Source organism: Brienomyrus brachyistius, chromosome 2 (assembly GCF_023856365.1).
Source record: "Brienomyrus brachyistius isolate T26 chromosome 2, BBRACH_0.4, whole genome shotgun sequence".
In the NCBI taxonomy this organism is placed as follows: Eukaryota; Metazoa; Chordata; class Actinopteri; order Osteoglossiformes; family Mormyridae; genus Brienomyrus; species Brienomyrus brachyistius.
The window spans coordinates 11,741,979-11,758,082 of NC_064534.1; the positions used below are offsets into that span (position 1 = coordinate 11,741,979).

Here is a 16,104-nt window from a genome sequence, read left to right on the forward strand (position 1 = left end):
TTGCTTCCACATCCCCTGTGTTGTTGTGCATGACTTAAATCAACCATAGACTGAGTTTCTTTGAGTAGATATTTTCTTGGCCCCTGCTATAAAACTGAGTTTTGTTCAGAGGTAGTCATTGTTGTATCATCATGAAATTGACAATTCTTTTACAGAAAGACCAACAACTTTTATGAAATAGCTATTGGTTTCCTGGAGGTCTGTCTGTTCATTCTATTCCATGATCTTTCATGAAGTTTTGTGGCAAACCCACATCTAAGAAATGTAAGCTTATTAACAATTACTTATTGTGTTTAAGGAGTTGTACACTTAACCAAGTAACATTATTATTTGCAGTAAAACTTCTGAATGCATTGGCTTTGACTTCTAGATACATGCTGATGTATGTAATATGTTTTGCAGAGTCAGGTAAATTCTTAAACATTTGTAAGATCATAGTCACGTTTTATTTGTTAGTGATTAAAAGGTAATGTGTTGCCTGTTTGAAATCAAATGGTGACACGCAAAATAATATTCAAAACCTAGTATAGGCTAATATATTGATGACTGTGTCTAATTTATCTTGGGATTTATTAAAATGTAATGTCTCTTGTAATAATGGAAAAATGCACAGTGTAAAACCTGTCACCCTTAGAGACTTCTGCAGAAGAACAAATCACTAATCACATTTTATTGTTTTATTTGAAAAGATTTGTTTAATGGTTTGACAAGGGCTTTGATGGACAAAGCTGATACAACTGCTGACAAAGAATATAGTAAAAATCATATAATCAACTTATGCAAAGAAGGAATAAGATGTAAAAGGCCTGCCCAGAAAAACACTTTTTCTTATTTTGTGGGATTTACAATTTTACCCATGAATAATATACTCCTTGTATCACGATTTGCTATTATAACAACAAAAGGACGATCAAACCTCAGGGTATTTGTTGGAATGAATCCTGAGGTTCGTATAAGATGTATGGATGTTGCTGCGGTTGCTGTAGATCCTTCCTCATCGACATCTAAAGTGGCCTTTTGAAGAACCTGAAATGAGTTTCACATTCAGTTTAGGCATTGATCATTAATAATTAAGTGACAGAGGTGGCTAGTTCAGGTCCAGAAAGTTAAAATCCAGTCCAAGATTTTGTTTCAACCAACCGACTCTTTATACCAGGGTTATTCAAATCATGGTCCTCAAAGGCTGAGCCCTGCTGATTTTCCAGCCTTCCTTTACCTGTGGGCCAGGTGTGAAGCCTCTGGCAAATCTGAATCATTTAATCATTAATTATTAAACTAACTACCTGGGAGAACTGAAAACAAGGCCTAAATTTGGAATCGAGGGTCAGATTTGAATAGGATGGCTTTATACTCATCTGACTGGTTGAAACAAATTCTTGATTTGTATTTTTACTTAATGGACCTGAGCTATTCACCTTTGGTAACAGAGAAATGTTACAATGGGAGAAAACATCATATGAGAGCAGATTAGGTAGCATAAAACAATTTTTCGAAGTGCATGAATATTTGGACTGAATTAGACAATTTTAATTTTTAGTGCCTTAAAAACGTTCCAGCTTTCCAGTTCACTCTTACCTTTGAAACTGACAGTGGGTCATCTGAGATTCCTTTAAAGTTGGCAGTTTGGCTAAATATGTCTGTGATTCCCATTTCAGCAATGACTTCTTTCAGTGAATATGATGTCTTGATAGAAAATTTTGGAATCGACACTTTATATGGCCTACAGAAATGAAGATTATTTTTCATTGTTGACATTTAGGGATGTTTACGTATGCTACAGCGTACATAGACTATAAATATTTAATAACACTTACATCTTTCTCAATGATCTGCGCCATTTTGACACAAGTTTCCCATCGAATACCTTCTCTAAGGCCTCCAAGCCGTTTTCAGGGAGAATTAGCATCATTGACATAGATTCATTGTAAAGCAGCTGGAGAACACATGTGGAATGCTTTTCATCGTGGTAAATGTAAAAGCTGTTTGACTCAGTCATCATTTTCACAGGAACATCATGTGTTTCATTTACATGAAAAACACTGTCCTCCGTATTAGCAGGATCAAATGGAATGTCCCATTTTCCTGTCAAAAAAATCAAACAGATTCTGGGTTACCATCACAAACATTTTGGGCCTCAACAGACTGAGATGACAAAAAATGAATACAGAATTATATGATTGGAAGATATTTCAGCATGACCCACGACCTAGGATAAGCAGTTGGCTGGATGGATGGATGAATGGGTGGATGGATGGAAATATCAGCATGCACAGACACAACACAGCATATATACCAGCACAGTCAATACAGGGAAGTCACTTTAACCACTTACCTTTGAAATACACGTAACTAATCAGAATCATCAGAGTACTAGGTTCCACACTGTCTACCAATTCGGTTATTTTACCATGTGTTTTTTCTTTTACGTAATTATTAACAGCATTTCTGGCCTCGGCGCTCTCGGTAAAATCAGTTGTAAATCCTTCGGAATGGTAAAAAACGCTTCAGTGCCTCTAGGAACTCGGGCCGAGGCTTGAAGTTGTCGTCCAGGAAGAGGGCACTGCCCACAGACAGCTCTGCATCTTTCTTTTGGTTCAGATTCATCAGTATGTCATGGAAGGCGTCGTTCACCTCCTCTGGCGTGATGTCCGTTTCATTGAAACCTAAGCCTTCAAACAGCTGCCGGTGGGTCTCTCCTTGTGCCCCCACAGACAGTGCACCCAGGGCGAGCGACAAGCTTAGGGGTGAGAAGAACACATTTTTGGACTGCAAGTCAGGCTGAGCGGTCATGTGCTTGTACATCTCGAAAGCAAAACCGCCGTTCTGCAGGTATATCCTCAGGCTTCCATTGACATGTTTCTCATGCCGATGGTCTCCATGCTCATGCTTGTGCCCTTTTTCGTGTGAATGGCCGCCGTGACCCTTCCCGTGTGCGCCATGGTCTCCATGTTCATGCTTGTGCCCTTGTTCGTGTGAATGCCCGCCGTGACCCTTCCCGTGTGCGCCATGGTCTCCATGTTCATGCTTGTGCCCTTGTTCGTGTGAATGGTCACCATGGTTCTTCCCATGAGCCCCATGGTCTCCATGGTGATCACCCTGGACAGGAAAGTGAAGCACCACCAAAGCGATGCAGAATCCTAAGAGTAACTTCATCTCAGTACCTGTATAAAGACACAGCATAATGAATACTTATTGTCCAGATTATTTATTATTGGTGAAAAAATCTAAGCGAATGTATTGATCTCAAATTCAAATGATCTTAATAAATGGGAACTCACCAGTCAGTTGTACTGTTTGGTGGGTAATTTGTTCTCTATGGTCGGAGTTTATATACTCATCAGTGTTTAACCTGTTGTCAATATTTGATCAGTCATATGCAGCCAATCTTATTGGCAACTGCCGTTTATCCACTGAATCAATCCAGAGCGCAAAGGTTTATGTAGCCACTGATATATTTGTGCTCTTTGCAAGTTGAGCAATTGACCGCAAACATGCCAATCCTCCGCACAGTTCAAGTTACAACCCAAAGTGAATCAATATAATACATGTGAATGGAAACTTGAAAAGTAGAACATCTAATTGAAGACTTTTTTTCTGCTATTAAAAACATTAGTTACATTACAAGTACATTAATCATACACATTATCATACACGTTGGATAGTTTACTGTTTCTGTAGGTTCGGATTTATTTTTATTTTGTTACTTTGCATGCATATTTTCATGTTTTAAACATTTCAGCAACAAGAACGCGAAAAGTACCTCAAAATTAGCAAATTTTAATAAAGGGAATGTCACACAGGTTCTTTTGTCAATATATTGTACTGTATATACAGTAGAGCTCTGTAAAACTTTTTGATAGAGCTGCCCTGTTTACCTGATTTGTCATCTTTTGTTGTATAAGCAATATCCTGTCAGGAATATGTCAGGAATGTCAGGAATATATTATTTCTGTCAGTTGATAAATCGCTTAAAGCATGTTGGACAATTTAATGTCAGGTAATTCTTGTATCACAGTAGGAGTATGAAAGCTTGAAAATCAATGCTAGATGTTTATGTTTTAAAGCCGCATCGTACTACTGAAAGTATTTACCCAGCTGAGTTCAATAACTGGTTTTAAAAGCAAATTAGAAACTAAAGCTGCAGCTGTGTGATGTTATGGGTGGTGGTACCTGCAGGGTACCTCAATCAAGGAACAGGTTCCTTAGCTGGCCACTGCGTATAAATTACCCATGCAGATAAACCAAATGCTGTGACTGAATTAAGGTTATATGCTATTTTTTTTGTATATGGCATATTTAGTTTGTGAACTCAGTGTTTATAATGTAATTAATCATTAGTAACTCACTATCTTTTGACTTCTGACCTGTTGCTTGAATGTTTGAATTTCACTATTGACACAATTCTGGCCTTGACAAGAGAGGGGTGATGTGTAGTTTTCAACCTGAGGACCTCTGATCAAATCTCTAAATTCAACATTGCAGCCATAAAAATGGCAAAATATTCCAAAATATCAATGACAAACAATATAATTATAATGTAATGCTATTTACATTCATTCATTCATCCATTACCCAATGGAAGACTGGTGAAATAAAGATTATATTGATTTGTCTTTCATTACTCAATTTTTAATATTAGCACTTATAATTTGGCAGCTCAATTTATAGAGCTCGAAGGCCATTCTTTAACGTAGGGATCGATGCAAATATATGCATGTTCTGTGCCTGGTGTTACTGGTGATTAATTGATTGGTGATCTGCACATTATGAAGTAGGAACTAGATTTTCTTTTAGAAGATTGAAGTGACAGATTATCCAGGTAGGAAAACATATCATTTCCAATTGAATAACTTATGTTATAAGCTGGGAAGTGTTAGCCATTTTAATGAGTTCATTAATACATAACTTACCGATCATTATTCACTTATCAGACAAGACATTTCGGAGAAATCAACATGATGGAACTTAATTATTAGGTGTCAGCATATATAGCGAGTGAATCGATGTCCTGTTTTATTCACAAACCTATCCTTTGGGTTTCAGGGTTTTGTTTTCCAACCTTTTCTTTAGAGCAGGCTTACATTATTAATTGTGTTTCATGTTGTAGTATTTCATTTGCTCAGTGCATAAGATACAGCATTTTATAACAAAGGAAAACATCATTGCTGTTAAAGCTGTTTATTTTCATACAGGAATCCCAGTCATTAATCAATCCTGTCTAATACATAAGGGTGTTGTGCGCATACATAGTATAAGAAAAGTAAGACAAATTGCCTTATTCTAATCAGGATTTCTCAGTTGTGATTTGTTCATAATGTTTCTGTTCGGTTTGAGCAGGCTGAATGAAAGGGACGGTTCAAATGCTTACATTTAATTGAGGGCTCACTCTCATACATTGCTCATGCTGTGTTTGCTGGTTGAACAGTACAGTACCTGTAACCAGGAGCTATTCTAGGATTTCACTCTTGGGGAGGTTCAGCTCACTGAACAAATACGGGCCGTCACCCCCTCATGATTAAAGGAGGAGGGGATCCCCATGATAAATTTGCAGAGCCGGGGGTAGGAAATGTTTATGAAAATCCAGGACAAATCGCTAAATGGTTTTAGAAGAACTATTTCTGAGTGGGCTGAAGCAAAAAACACAGGCAGCCCCCCTAAATAGAGTCTAGAACTACAGCTAGTTACACCTGTAATTGCATAGGTTTCAAAAGAATATCTGGCTGCAGTGTTCAGTCATTGATCTTTTTAAATGGAAAAGTCAAGAGTTCTTTCATTTTCTTGAAGTGTGCCTATGCTCCCATAACTGAATAATTTGTGCACTGAACATTAAAATTGACATTTAACTTAAAAGTAACAGAGACACCAAGACCAGGATTAAGAAACCCACTCAAGAGTAAATCAGTTGTTAGATCCACAAAGAGCCAGCAGGATCTTCTCATAATCTCCCTGGGTGTCATCCTATAGACAAAACAAACAGAAGAACATAAGTTTGCACTATCTTTCTACATCTACATGGATGCATGGAAGTGTTAATTAAGATTTTGTTTAATAATTCTAATATTTTACCAAAATGTCCTGGTAGAGGGTCTTCCCATATTTCTTTTTGTACTCTTCCTTGATTTTTTGCAGGTCCACCTCGGAGCGACTGACCATGATCCTAGTCAAGAGTTTGGCCTTTGTGCCAGATCCCTGAATGCAGTACACGAGGAACGATCATAATATGGCCAAGACCACCGAAAGAACATCCTCTGTGAATGATGCACTGCAGTGAATTATATGGAATATAGGAGCTGCAGGTAATTAATGCATATCATGGTAATCAGAATTCACTGCAACAATGTGGTGACCTCACTGATACCAATATACACATGGGACCACATATGCAGGTGTACTTAAAGTGTTAAAGCATTTCTGAAATGAAAGGCGGCTTCAAAACCCGCACAGCAACATCTTAAACCTCCTAAGTGAGGTATGTTCATTTCTGAAAAGTATTTTTCAAGCGGTCAGACTTCAGAGCTGAACGGAGTAACAAATCTGCTATGGGAACCGCAGAAAACATCACTACTTTACCTTGAATGACAGGTTGAGTTTATCAGCAAAGAATGCAGGCTTGTTTCCAATACACTTCACTATGTACAAGAAACAAGAAATGAAAGATCTTGGTTTTTCTCTTAGATACATTACATCTGCGACAATACAAGGCATTTTACTTACAAAATACACATAATTCTTTTGAAATAAGGGATGGAGTGCTGCTTATTTTGTTGAATAAATATGCTAAGCATGGTGTACTGTAACGGTGCATATTGCAATTGCAGATAGATATTGAAAAAAGAAAAAAAGATAAAAGTTTGCATGGTTTACAAGGATGGGACCGTAGTAGGATGATCAGGATAAAAGGAGCTAGATAAAATTGGCTCAAAGACATTTCACTCTGTACAGAGAGCTGTGTACATCTGCAGAGCCGTTCAGAGGTCATCTGAAAATGCTGACAGTAGCACTGCAACGGGATCTGCTTACCGATGGCTATCAGGCAAGCCTCGATGTCACCCTTCAACTCCAGGTCGATAGCTTTGGCCACGTCCGACTTGCTGTATTTTGTGTACCTTTCAAACGCTGCAGAGAGGAGGAATTTTTATAGGCGCTACATAAAAAAAAAATACCAGAGGTTTGGCACATGCAATGTTCACATATGTGATCATCTAGTGTGAGGAAAACAGTTATTCAGTTGACTATTTCAGAGCTGTGAACATCAGTTTAACAAGATACTGCAAATAATAACCATATGAGCATGTTCTGTATGCTATTCAAAGTAAATTAGTCTGCACCCTTTACACTATTAAGATACACAGGTTGGCTTAAAAATGCTTCCATTAGGGTATAAAGGGAAAAAAAAACTGGCTTGCAGTGCTCTCACTTTTGCGCAGTTGCGGGGCACTCCTGCTGGTAAGAATGTCGATGAAGACGGAACAGTCAGTTCCTTTCCTCTTCTCACCAGCTTCATACATGGCCTACAGAATGACGTCTTCAGTCAGGGTTTATTAGAGAACTGAGGCATCCAATGAGCATGTGCAGCAACAAAGGAAGCGTGGCGATAAAAAGAATGTTTAAAGAGGAAGCGAAACAATCGCCAGCTTCTTACTCTTGCGTCTTTATCGGCAAGATCCTCGTTCACTGTCGGGCCTTCGCTTCGGGCAGCCTATTACAGAAAGGAATAGGTGAAACTCTGGTCAAACAGAAGGCAAGGAATGCAAAATAAAACTCACAAACGCAGGATCCACAACCTTGCATAGAGCAAGCAGGGCTGTTCTGAAGTCACCACTCGTGTCGGACTTGATGTCGTCCTCCAGTTCCTTCTTGTAAACTGCGGGAGCAAAGGAACACAAACCAGTAACTTCTTAGAAACATATCTTCTCCAGTGGAATCAGCCACGTTCATTAGCTGTGTACCAATGCTTTTGGGTTAAAGGCATGTTCTGGTCAAATGGAAGATCTAAACTAAATTTTAGGGAATTATATATATTTATTTTTTTGTTTGCAGAAACTTTTGTCCAAAGCGGCAAATAGCAAATAACACATGTATGAATTATAAAGCGCAGTGATCCATCTCAGTGAGTATGTCCTAATCTTTTTGTAATAGTCACCCTGGCAATGAAATTATACACACACATTTAACACACACCTTCTTTGTACACCTGCTTTATCTCCTTGATTTCCTTGTTGGTCCTGGAGGCAAGAATTTCAATCAAGGTGTCCTCATCTGTGCCAAGACCCTGAAAGTGAAGGTCTATGATGTCACCAAACGCCCTTATGGTTTAATATACATCCCCAGTATCCCTGAGCTGCTTAAAGTAAATCACTGGCACACTAAACAGAAGACATTTACCCTAGACTATCTAAATAATGTGCAGGGCAATTTCAGCCACAAGGGAAGCCAAATCCATAAAGTACAGGCTGCTGGCAACAGAAAAGAATTTTTAGTTCCCAGCTGAATATCATCAAGCCACAGTTCCGCTATCAGGTTGTGAAATATCACTGTGCAAGACTGTGATTCAGTGAAGAAACTAATCTTGTCACTTTTGCTACGAATTCCAGTGAAGGTAGTGTTGGGTAAAGCTGATAAAGTCTGTGCTGATGTCAACATTTCAGACGACGCATACGATGCACATGAAGAACTGGCCAGTATGTCACTGTGATTTTCTAACCATGTACTGTTATGTCATTTTCCAATGTTATTTCTTGTGGTGTTTCCAACAACGTACTGCTAATTTCCAGTGTTTATTGTGACTTCTTTTAAACTAACAAGTAAAGCTAAAGGCAGATTTTCACACCAGTGGTCAATACACTCTCAGCAAAAAGGGTACCGATTTGTACCTTGACTTGTCACTGGGGCTGTAGCCTAAAGGTTCTGCCAATTGTACCCTTAGCTGTAGGTAATTGTACCTTTTAAGGTACAGAAATGGACTCTGGGGAAAAGGTACAATTAAAAGGCTACAGCCCCAGGGACAAGCAAAGGTACAAATTTCTACCCTTTTTTCTAAGAGTGTAAGGATATTATTATTATTATTATTATTATTATTATTATTATTATTATAATAATAATAATAATAATAATAATAATAATAATAATAATGAACTAGTCCTGATTCAGATGCCCGGTGCTGGCATTTGAATCTCCCAGACATACCTTAGTGGCCAGTTTGAGCTCCTGGGCGTCAAACTGTGCTGGGGTCATTAGCAGGGCCAGTACGACATCCTCCAGGTTCCCACTGAGGGCCGTCTTCAGAGCTGCGTCCAGAGGCTGCACAGGCAGACGTCATCGCACATGGATCTTTACATATCAATGGCCAGGGCAAAACTTCATTTCATGCAGTACTTACATACAATAGATATTTGCACTATTTAAACCATTAGTAAATAATAGAAGATTTTGCCTAATTGACCCCAGTGCAAAATGTCTCAGATGTGTACGAGTGTCACGCTCGATCGCGGGCAGAGCGGCGATCGTGCGGGCGAGCAGGCAGAAACGGGCAGACAAGCCGTAATCAGGGCAAACAAGGGGTTTATTACGGATAACGGGGCAGGGAACAGAAGACGCCAACTAACATCAATGACAGACACTGGATTAGTACACAACAGGAACTTAAATACAAGAAACAAGACATGACTGGGCACGATCAGGAAATCACACGTGGGTAATTAGGGGGCGTGGCACACACGAGGAGCGGATGGAGCGGGCGTCACAGAACCCCCCCCCAAAGGCGCGCTACACCGGGCGCGCCCAGGAAGGGGGCGACGGACGGGACGAGGGAGAACAGGACCTGAAAGACAAGAGCAAAAATCAATGGGGAACAGGGAACAAGACAGACAGGCAAAACTGACACAGAGGCAGGAGCCAGGACAGGACACTACACAGGACAGGAAAAGCGGACAGACAGACCAGGAAGGGAGGAACAGAGGGAACAGGCGGAACAAAAGGAGCGGGAGTGACGGGAGGGAACGACGGGAAACCAGGAACAGAGTGGGGCAGAACAAAGGCAGGAGGAGGAACAAGGACAGGCGGGACAGAGACAGGAAAGAAGGGAGAGAAGGAGGAGGAAGGAAGGGGAGCCCGAGGGAGCCCCTGCGGGCGACGGGAGGCAGCCGGAGGGGCCGCAGGCGGCCGGGAGGCCGGAGCCGGAGGGGACCTCGGAGGGGCCGAGGAGGCAGGGCGAGGGACCCGCGGAGGGGCCAGGGAGGAAGCAGGAGGGAGCACCGGGGAAGGGGACGAGGGAGCAGGAGGGGCCCACGGCGAAGGCCCGGAGGAGGGGGGAGCCGCAGCAGGCGGCGACGTCCGGCGGAGGGCCGGAGGTAGGGGCCCCGCAGGCAACCGAGGAGCCGCCGTCGGGGAGCCCGCAGGCGACCGACCAGGCACCGGAGGGGGGAGCGAGGCAGGGTGACGAGGCATCGGAGGGGGACCCGCAGGCGACAGCCGACCCGGAGGGCCAGGACCTGCAGGCGCCCACCGAGCCAGAGCGCAGGCGAGGGAGGGCGAGCCAGGGGGCAGGGCGGGAGGGACCCCAGTCCGCCGTCTGTGTCCCCTCCCTCTGCGGGACACAGACATACCGACCCCCGGTCGGGGTCGATGTCGCCGGGGTGAGGGTGAAGGAGTCACAGGAGCGGGGCCAGGGACAGGAGCGGGGCCAGGGACAGGAACCGGGTCAGCAGGCGGAGGGGGCGCCTCGGGAGCTGCTGCAGCGCGGTCAGGGGGCGCCTCGGGAGCTGCTGCAGCGCGGTCAGGGGGCGCCTCGGGAGCTGCTGCAGCGCGGTCAGGGGGCGCCTCGGGAGCTGCTGCAGCGCGGTCAGGAACAGGAGCTGGCTGCAGTGGGGGCGCCTGCCCGGGAGCTGCAGCAGATGGCTGCAGTGGGGGCACCTGCCCGGGAGCTGCAGCAGATGGCTGCAGTGGGGGCACCTGCCCGGGAGCTGCAGCAGATGGCTGCAGTGGGGGCACCTGCCCGGGAGCTGCAGGAACAGGAGCACGGTCAGGAACAGGAGCTGGCTGCAGTGGGGGCGCCTGCCCGGGAGCTGCAGCAGATGGCTGCAGTGGGGGCGCCTGCCCGGGAGCTGCAGCAGATGGCTGCAGTGGGGGCGCCTGCCCGGGAGCTGCAGCAGGCGGCTGCAGAGGGGGCGCCTCTGCAGGAACAGGAGCACGGTCAGGAACAGGAGCTGGCTGCAGTGGGGGCGCCTGCCCGGGAGCTGCAGCAGGTGGCTGCAGTGGGGGCGCCTGCCCGGGAGCTGCAGCAGGCGGCTGCAGAGGGGGCGCCTCTGCAGGAACAGGAGCACGGTCAGGAACAGGAGCTGGCTGCAGTGGGGGCGCCTGCCCGGGAGCTGCAGCAGGCGGCTGCAGTGGGGGCGCCTGCCCGGGAGCTGCAGCAGGCGGCTGCAGAGGGGGCGCCTCTGCAGGAACAGGAGCACGGTCAGGAACAGGAGCTGGCTGCAGTGGGGGCGCCTGCCCGGGAGCTGCAGCAGGTGGCTGCAGTGGGGGCGCCTGCCCGGGAGCTGCAGCAGGCGGCTGCAGAGGGGGCGCCTGCCCGGGAGCTGCAGCAGGCGGCTGCAGAGGGGGCGCCTCTGCAGGAACAGGAGCACGGTCAGGAACAGGAGCTGGCTGCAGTGGGGGCGCCTGCCCGGGAGCTGCAGCAGGCGGCTGCAGTGGGGGCGCCTGCCCGGGAGCTGCAGCAGGCGGCTGCAGTGGGGGCGCCTGCCCTGGAGCTGCAGCAGGCGGCTGCAGTGGGGGCGCCTGCCCTGGAGCTGCAGCAGGCGAAGGGGGCTGTGCAGGCAGCGAAGGCGGCTGCGCAGGCAGCGAAGGCGGCTGCGCAGGCGGCTGCACGGGAGCGGGGTCCGCCGGTAATGGCGGCTGCACGGGAGCGGGGTCCGCCGGCAATGGCGGCTGCACGGGAGCAGCAGGGGCTGCAGGCACAGGAGGCGGCTGCTCGGGCTGAGCAGGGGCTGCAGGCACAGGAGGCGGCTGCTCGGGCTGAGCAGGGGCTGCAGGCACAGGAGGCGGCTGCTCGGGCTGAGCAGGGGCTGCAGGCACAGGAGGCGGCTGCTCGGGCTGAGCAGGGGCTGCAGGCACAGGAGGCGGCTGCTCGGGCTGAGCAGGGGCTGCAGGCACAGGAGGCGGCTGCTCGGGCTGAGCAGGGGCTGCAGGCACAGGAGGCGGCTGCTCGGGCTGAGCAGGGGCTGCAGGCACAGGAGGCGGCTGCTCGGGCTGAGCAGGGGCTGCAGGCGGCGGGACCGGCAGGTCCCGTGCGGGCAAGACGGACGTGGTCCCTTTAAGTGCCCGAGGCACACGCGGGATAGCTTCCCGCACCGCGCGGGCCCCCTTGTTGGCCAGCCGCTCCGGCCGGAAGTAGTACCGCTCGAGGGGCGGTAGCAGCTCAGCGGCGGCTGGGTGCTCTCCCCGGACTGGGGAAGCTGCCAGCGCAGGCAGCTTAGCTGCGGTGATGACGTCGAGGTCAGCCGGGGAGTCCTCCAATTCCCCGGTTAGGAGAGAAGCGGGGATGAGCGCGCACGCTCCCAAAACGATTGCAGGGGCGATCGCGTGCTTCTTCTTCTTCTTCTTCCTCTTTGTCACGGTGTCCGCGGGAGGCTGCTCCACGTCCGACAGGACGGACGGCTGGGGAACAACCTCCGGGACGCACCGTGCGTCCAGCCCCAACCTCCGCGCTGTTAGGCGCTGAACCAGCTGGTTGAGGTGGGAGCGCACCTCTCCTAGACGATGCCCGTCCTCAGGTGAAGACATCGCCAACAGGAGGTCGCAGCTTCGGTTGGCTAAATCCAGCGCGACGGGATCCTCCCGAACGTCGGGCTGGTTCAGCCAGTAGTGTACCTCATGCAGCAGACCGAGACGTTGGCTCTCGGTCTGCTGCTGTGCCTTGTTGAGTTGGTCTGTCATTCTGTCACGCTCGATCGCGGGCAGAGCGGCGATCGTGCGGGCGAGCAGGCAGAAACGGGCAGACAAGCCGTAATCAGGGCAAACAAGGGGTTTATTACGGATAACGGGGCAGGGAACAGAAGACGCCAACTAACATCAATGACAGACACTGGATTAGTACACAACAGGAACTTAAATACAAGAAACAAGACACGACTGGGCACGATCAGGAAATCACACGTGGGTAATTAGGGGGCGTGGCACACACGAGGAGCGGATGGAGCGGGCGTCACAACGAGGTAATGCACACTAAGTTTCTCCAGGTGGCTGCACTAGTGCCAGTCAGAAAAACAAAATGTCCTGCTGCTTTTAATTATCTAATTTGTTGTACGTTTCTGTGCTACATGCACTTTTGATATACTGTAAGGTGCAACCAAATATTTCCCATTATTAGGCAATTCCACAGAATTTTGCTGGGCTTTTGGCATCTTCAGTCATTGATTTCACTGCAAGAACTGGCATTTATTCTTGCTTTCGATAATTATGCTCCTGAGCTGTCTGAGAGGCAACAGCAAGCAACAACGTTTAAAGTCCACTGGGCCTGAAAGTACAGGCTAAACACTGAGTACAGACCCAGCAGAAAGGCGGAGGGGTCTCACCTTGCCACTGGCCTGCTGGTAGGCAGCTTTGATCTGCTGACGCTGAGCGTTGGTCCTTTTTACCAAAACATCGATGATGGTGGTCTCATCCACACCTGGATTTGTTTTCAGGATTATTTACAGGTATGGGAATAAGCAGCTTGCATTCATACACATTTCAAGAACTTAACTTATCACTGTATTCAGGCGTTTGAAATATTCTCATTGGATAGAAATTTCATAGCAAAAATAGTGAAGATCCAACTGCTGAAGCCCATCTGGGTAGGGTCTCAGATAAATGTCCTTATGTCTTCCAGTGTCACTTGCAATTTTATCTGATCTGAAAATATCTGCTGTTTTTAACAGTTATTCTTCCTTTGTAGGGTGGCATGGTGTCTCCTTGGGTATCAGTGCCGTGCCACACCTTCAAGGCTGTGAGCTCCGGCCTAATGCCAGCATGTTCTGCCTGTGTTGCTCATGTCCTCTCTGGGTTTCCACCCACAGTCCAGACACATGCAGTTATGAAATCTGGTGTCTCAAAATCTCCCATACCATGTGATTGTGTAAGGCTGTCCTGCCTGAGACTCAGTACTGGGTAAGTGGGTGGAAGATGGATGTATTATACATTGGTGAGCACTTATACAAAAGTCAGAGAGCTTAATATCTTGGAACCAGAAGAATAAGGACATTAATCCTTAAAACCATGGATGATTCTCATTGGATAAGTTGTACAAAAGTCCCTCTCTTCAATCCTGAACCAATAGCACCTCGTTTTGCCCCTCCCCATTGAAATATAAAGCTATGCCACATTCTTGGCAGTTTCAGTTTGTTGACCTTTGGTAAATATTTGTGTAGGATGACAATCACAGCAGCATGGGCATGGATTATGGGGGGTGGAGAGGTGGGGGCGGGAGGGAGATTGTAACCCCCCCCCCTCCAAAAAAAATCAAATATGCTATGCTCTGCACATGAGCATCATTTTGGAAAGTTCTGACAGCTGGTGATGAGATTTTAACGTTCAGAGTGCTGCCCCTCATACCTTTGGCTTTGATCGCCTTGTCCAGAATGGCAGCATCACTGCTCGGGCTGAACTGTACACAGGGAACCACTGTGCCTTGAAAAGACATGGCCTGAAACGAGAGGTGTCCGATGAAAACAGACTGACAATTAGAGGTAGAAAACTCCATCCACCCGAAGCAAAGAGGTTTATATTTTTTCATGAGAAATCTCAACATTGTTAAAGTAATTTTTGCCACCAAGATACAGGGGCTGTCTGGGAGTGGCTCACATTCCAGCTTCACTGAATCATCAGGTTTTCGCTCCCCTCCGAACAAATGCACGGACAACTAAGTTTTTCCATAGAGAGGAAAAACTTCTTTTTTTTTCATTCGCACTGTAGCCATTGTTAATACTTACAGAATCATCCTGCCCCAGATAAACGGTCTGTTGGAGGAATTCCTTGATGAAAGCCATTTTCAGTGCTGAGTCTGTAAAGTATATGCAGATGTCTTAACTATATCATAATAATTCTAAGTATAAGAATTAATCGAGGATGCAAGAGATTTATTTTAACAATTAAAAAGTCGGTTAGGCTTAGGACACGATTGTTTTCAGCCCGTCACTATCGGTTAGTTTATGCAGTTCAAAAACGTCACATTGTTAATAACGGTAATAAAATATTGTAACAATATTAAATTTGTTTAACAGGGAGACAGGACTGACCCGAAGGTTTGGCGTTAATGCAATTACACGATTATTATTACTGACAATGACCTTTTGCAGACGCGGTATAATAAAATCATAATGTTTTGACGCGGCGGCCACGCCCAATTTCCTCCCAAGCAACTTCAGTTTCAGTAAAAAAAAAAAAACTTAAACCTGTCAAAGGAATCTGTCATATTCCATTGAACTCACGGCATCTACAGAAAAGTGAAACAAACGAAGCTCTGCTGTCTCAGATTCTTGGGAAATAATTTCACTTTCTATGGTGAAAATGAAGGAACGATTCGTGTAAGTTATGTAACTTCAGAGCGGCTGCTGCGTTTCCTTCACTCACCGTCAAGTATCAACTGCGCCAAGCACGATATGATACACTTTCTGCAGCTTGTGAGACAGGTAAGAAGAGCGATCGTCTTACCAGTTCAGTTGCAGGGATTGTCAAGAAGAATGACGTACGTAAGTGCATTTTCTTCTTGTATTTATAGTAAGGGAACCACACCTAGTAACGGCACTGCCCCCACCCACCACAGCCCCATCCGCCGCCCCCACGCTGGCCATCACATAGTTACCACGGAAAACTTTCCATTTACTCAGAGAAGGGAAAAAAAAACGGCCAAACCAAATATTTCGGTTTTGAGTTGGAAAAACAGAACCAAATGGTGTGCTTTGAAGCAGGAAGTAGGGTTTTTTTTCCCAAGATTCACAGGCAGAATAGAAATACCTTTCTGTTTAGCTTTATTTACAACCAGGTTATCACAATTATTATGTATCCATCTTTCATTTGCTTTTCCAATCCAGGGTAATGGGAGTCTATCCGAGGCAGGTTTGGGTACAA

The 16,104-nt window shown here is 46.2% G+C and overlaps 2 protein-coding genes across 3 annotated transcripts; both read right to left on the reverse strand.

Annotated features, from left to right (window-relative positions):
• Positions 1-662: 662 nt before the first annotated feature.
• On the reverse strand, positions 663-3,434 carry LOC125710204 (serine protease inhibitor A3L-like). The gene is given in 6 exon segments (XM_048979686.1): positions 663-1,026; positions 1,576-1,720; positions 1,815-2,082; positions 2,333-2,498; positions 2,500-3,161; positions 3,279-3,434. Coding segments are annotated over 5 exon segments (1,431 nt in total). The 5' UTR covers positions 3,154-3,161; positions 3,279-3,434; the 3' UTR covers positions 663-828.
• Positions 3,435-5,162: 1,728 nt separating this feature from the next.
• On the reverse strand, positions 5,163-15,801 carry anxa1a (annexin A1a). Of its 2 annotated transcripts, none has more exons than XM_048979723.1 (13): positions 15,688-15,801; positions 14,967-15,037; positions 14,590-14,680; positions 13,572-13,666; positions 9,187-9,300; positions 8,182-8,272; positions 7,785-7,864; positions 7,643-7,699; positions 7,418-7,511; positions 7,021-7,116; positions 6,571-6,629; positions 6,067-6,189; positions 5,163-5,958 (listed from the first exon to the last, which is right to left on the reverse strand). In XM_048979723.1, exons 2-13 carry the CDS (start codon positions 15,021-15,023, stop codon positions 5,899-5,901), a joined length of 1,017 nt encoding a protein of 338 aa, XP_048835680.1. In that variant the 5' UTR covers positions 15,024-15,037; positions 15,688-15,801; the 3' UTR covers positions 5,163-5,898. The 2 variants fall into 2 exon arrangements, with proteins under 2 accessions (XP_048835680.1, XP_048835686.1); XM_048979729.1 differs by having other exon boundaries at positions 15,607-15,746.
• Between the last annotated feature and the right edge of the window lie 303 nt (positions 15,802-16,104).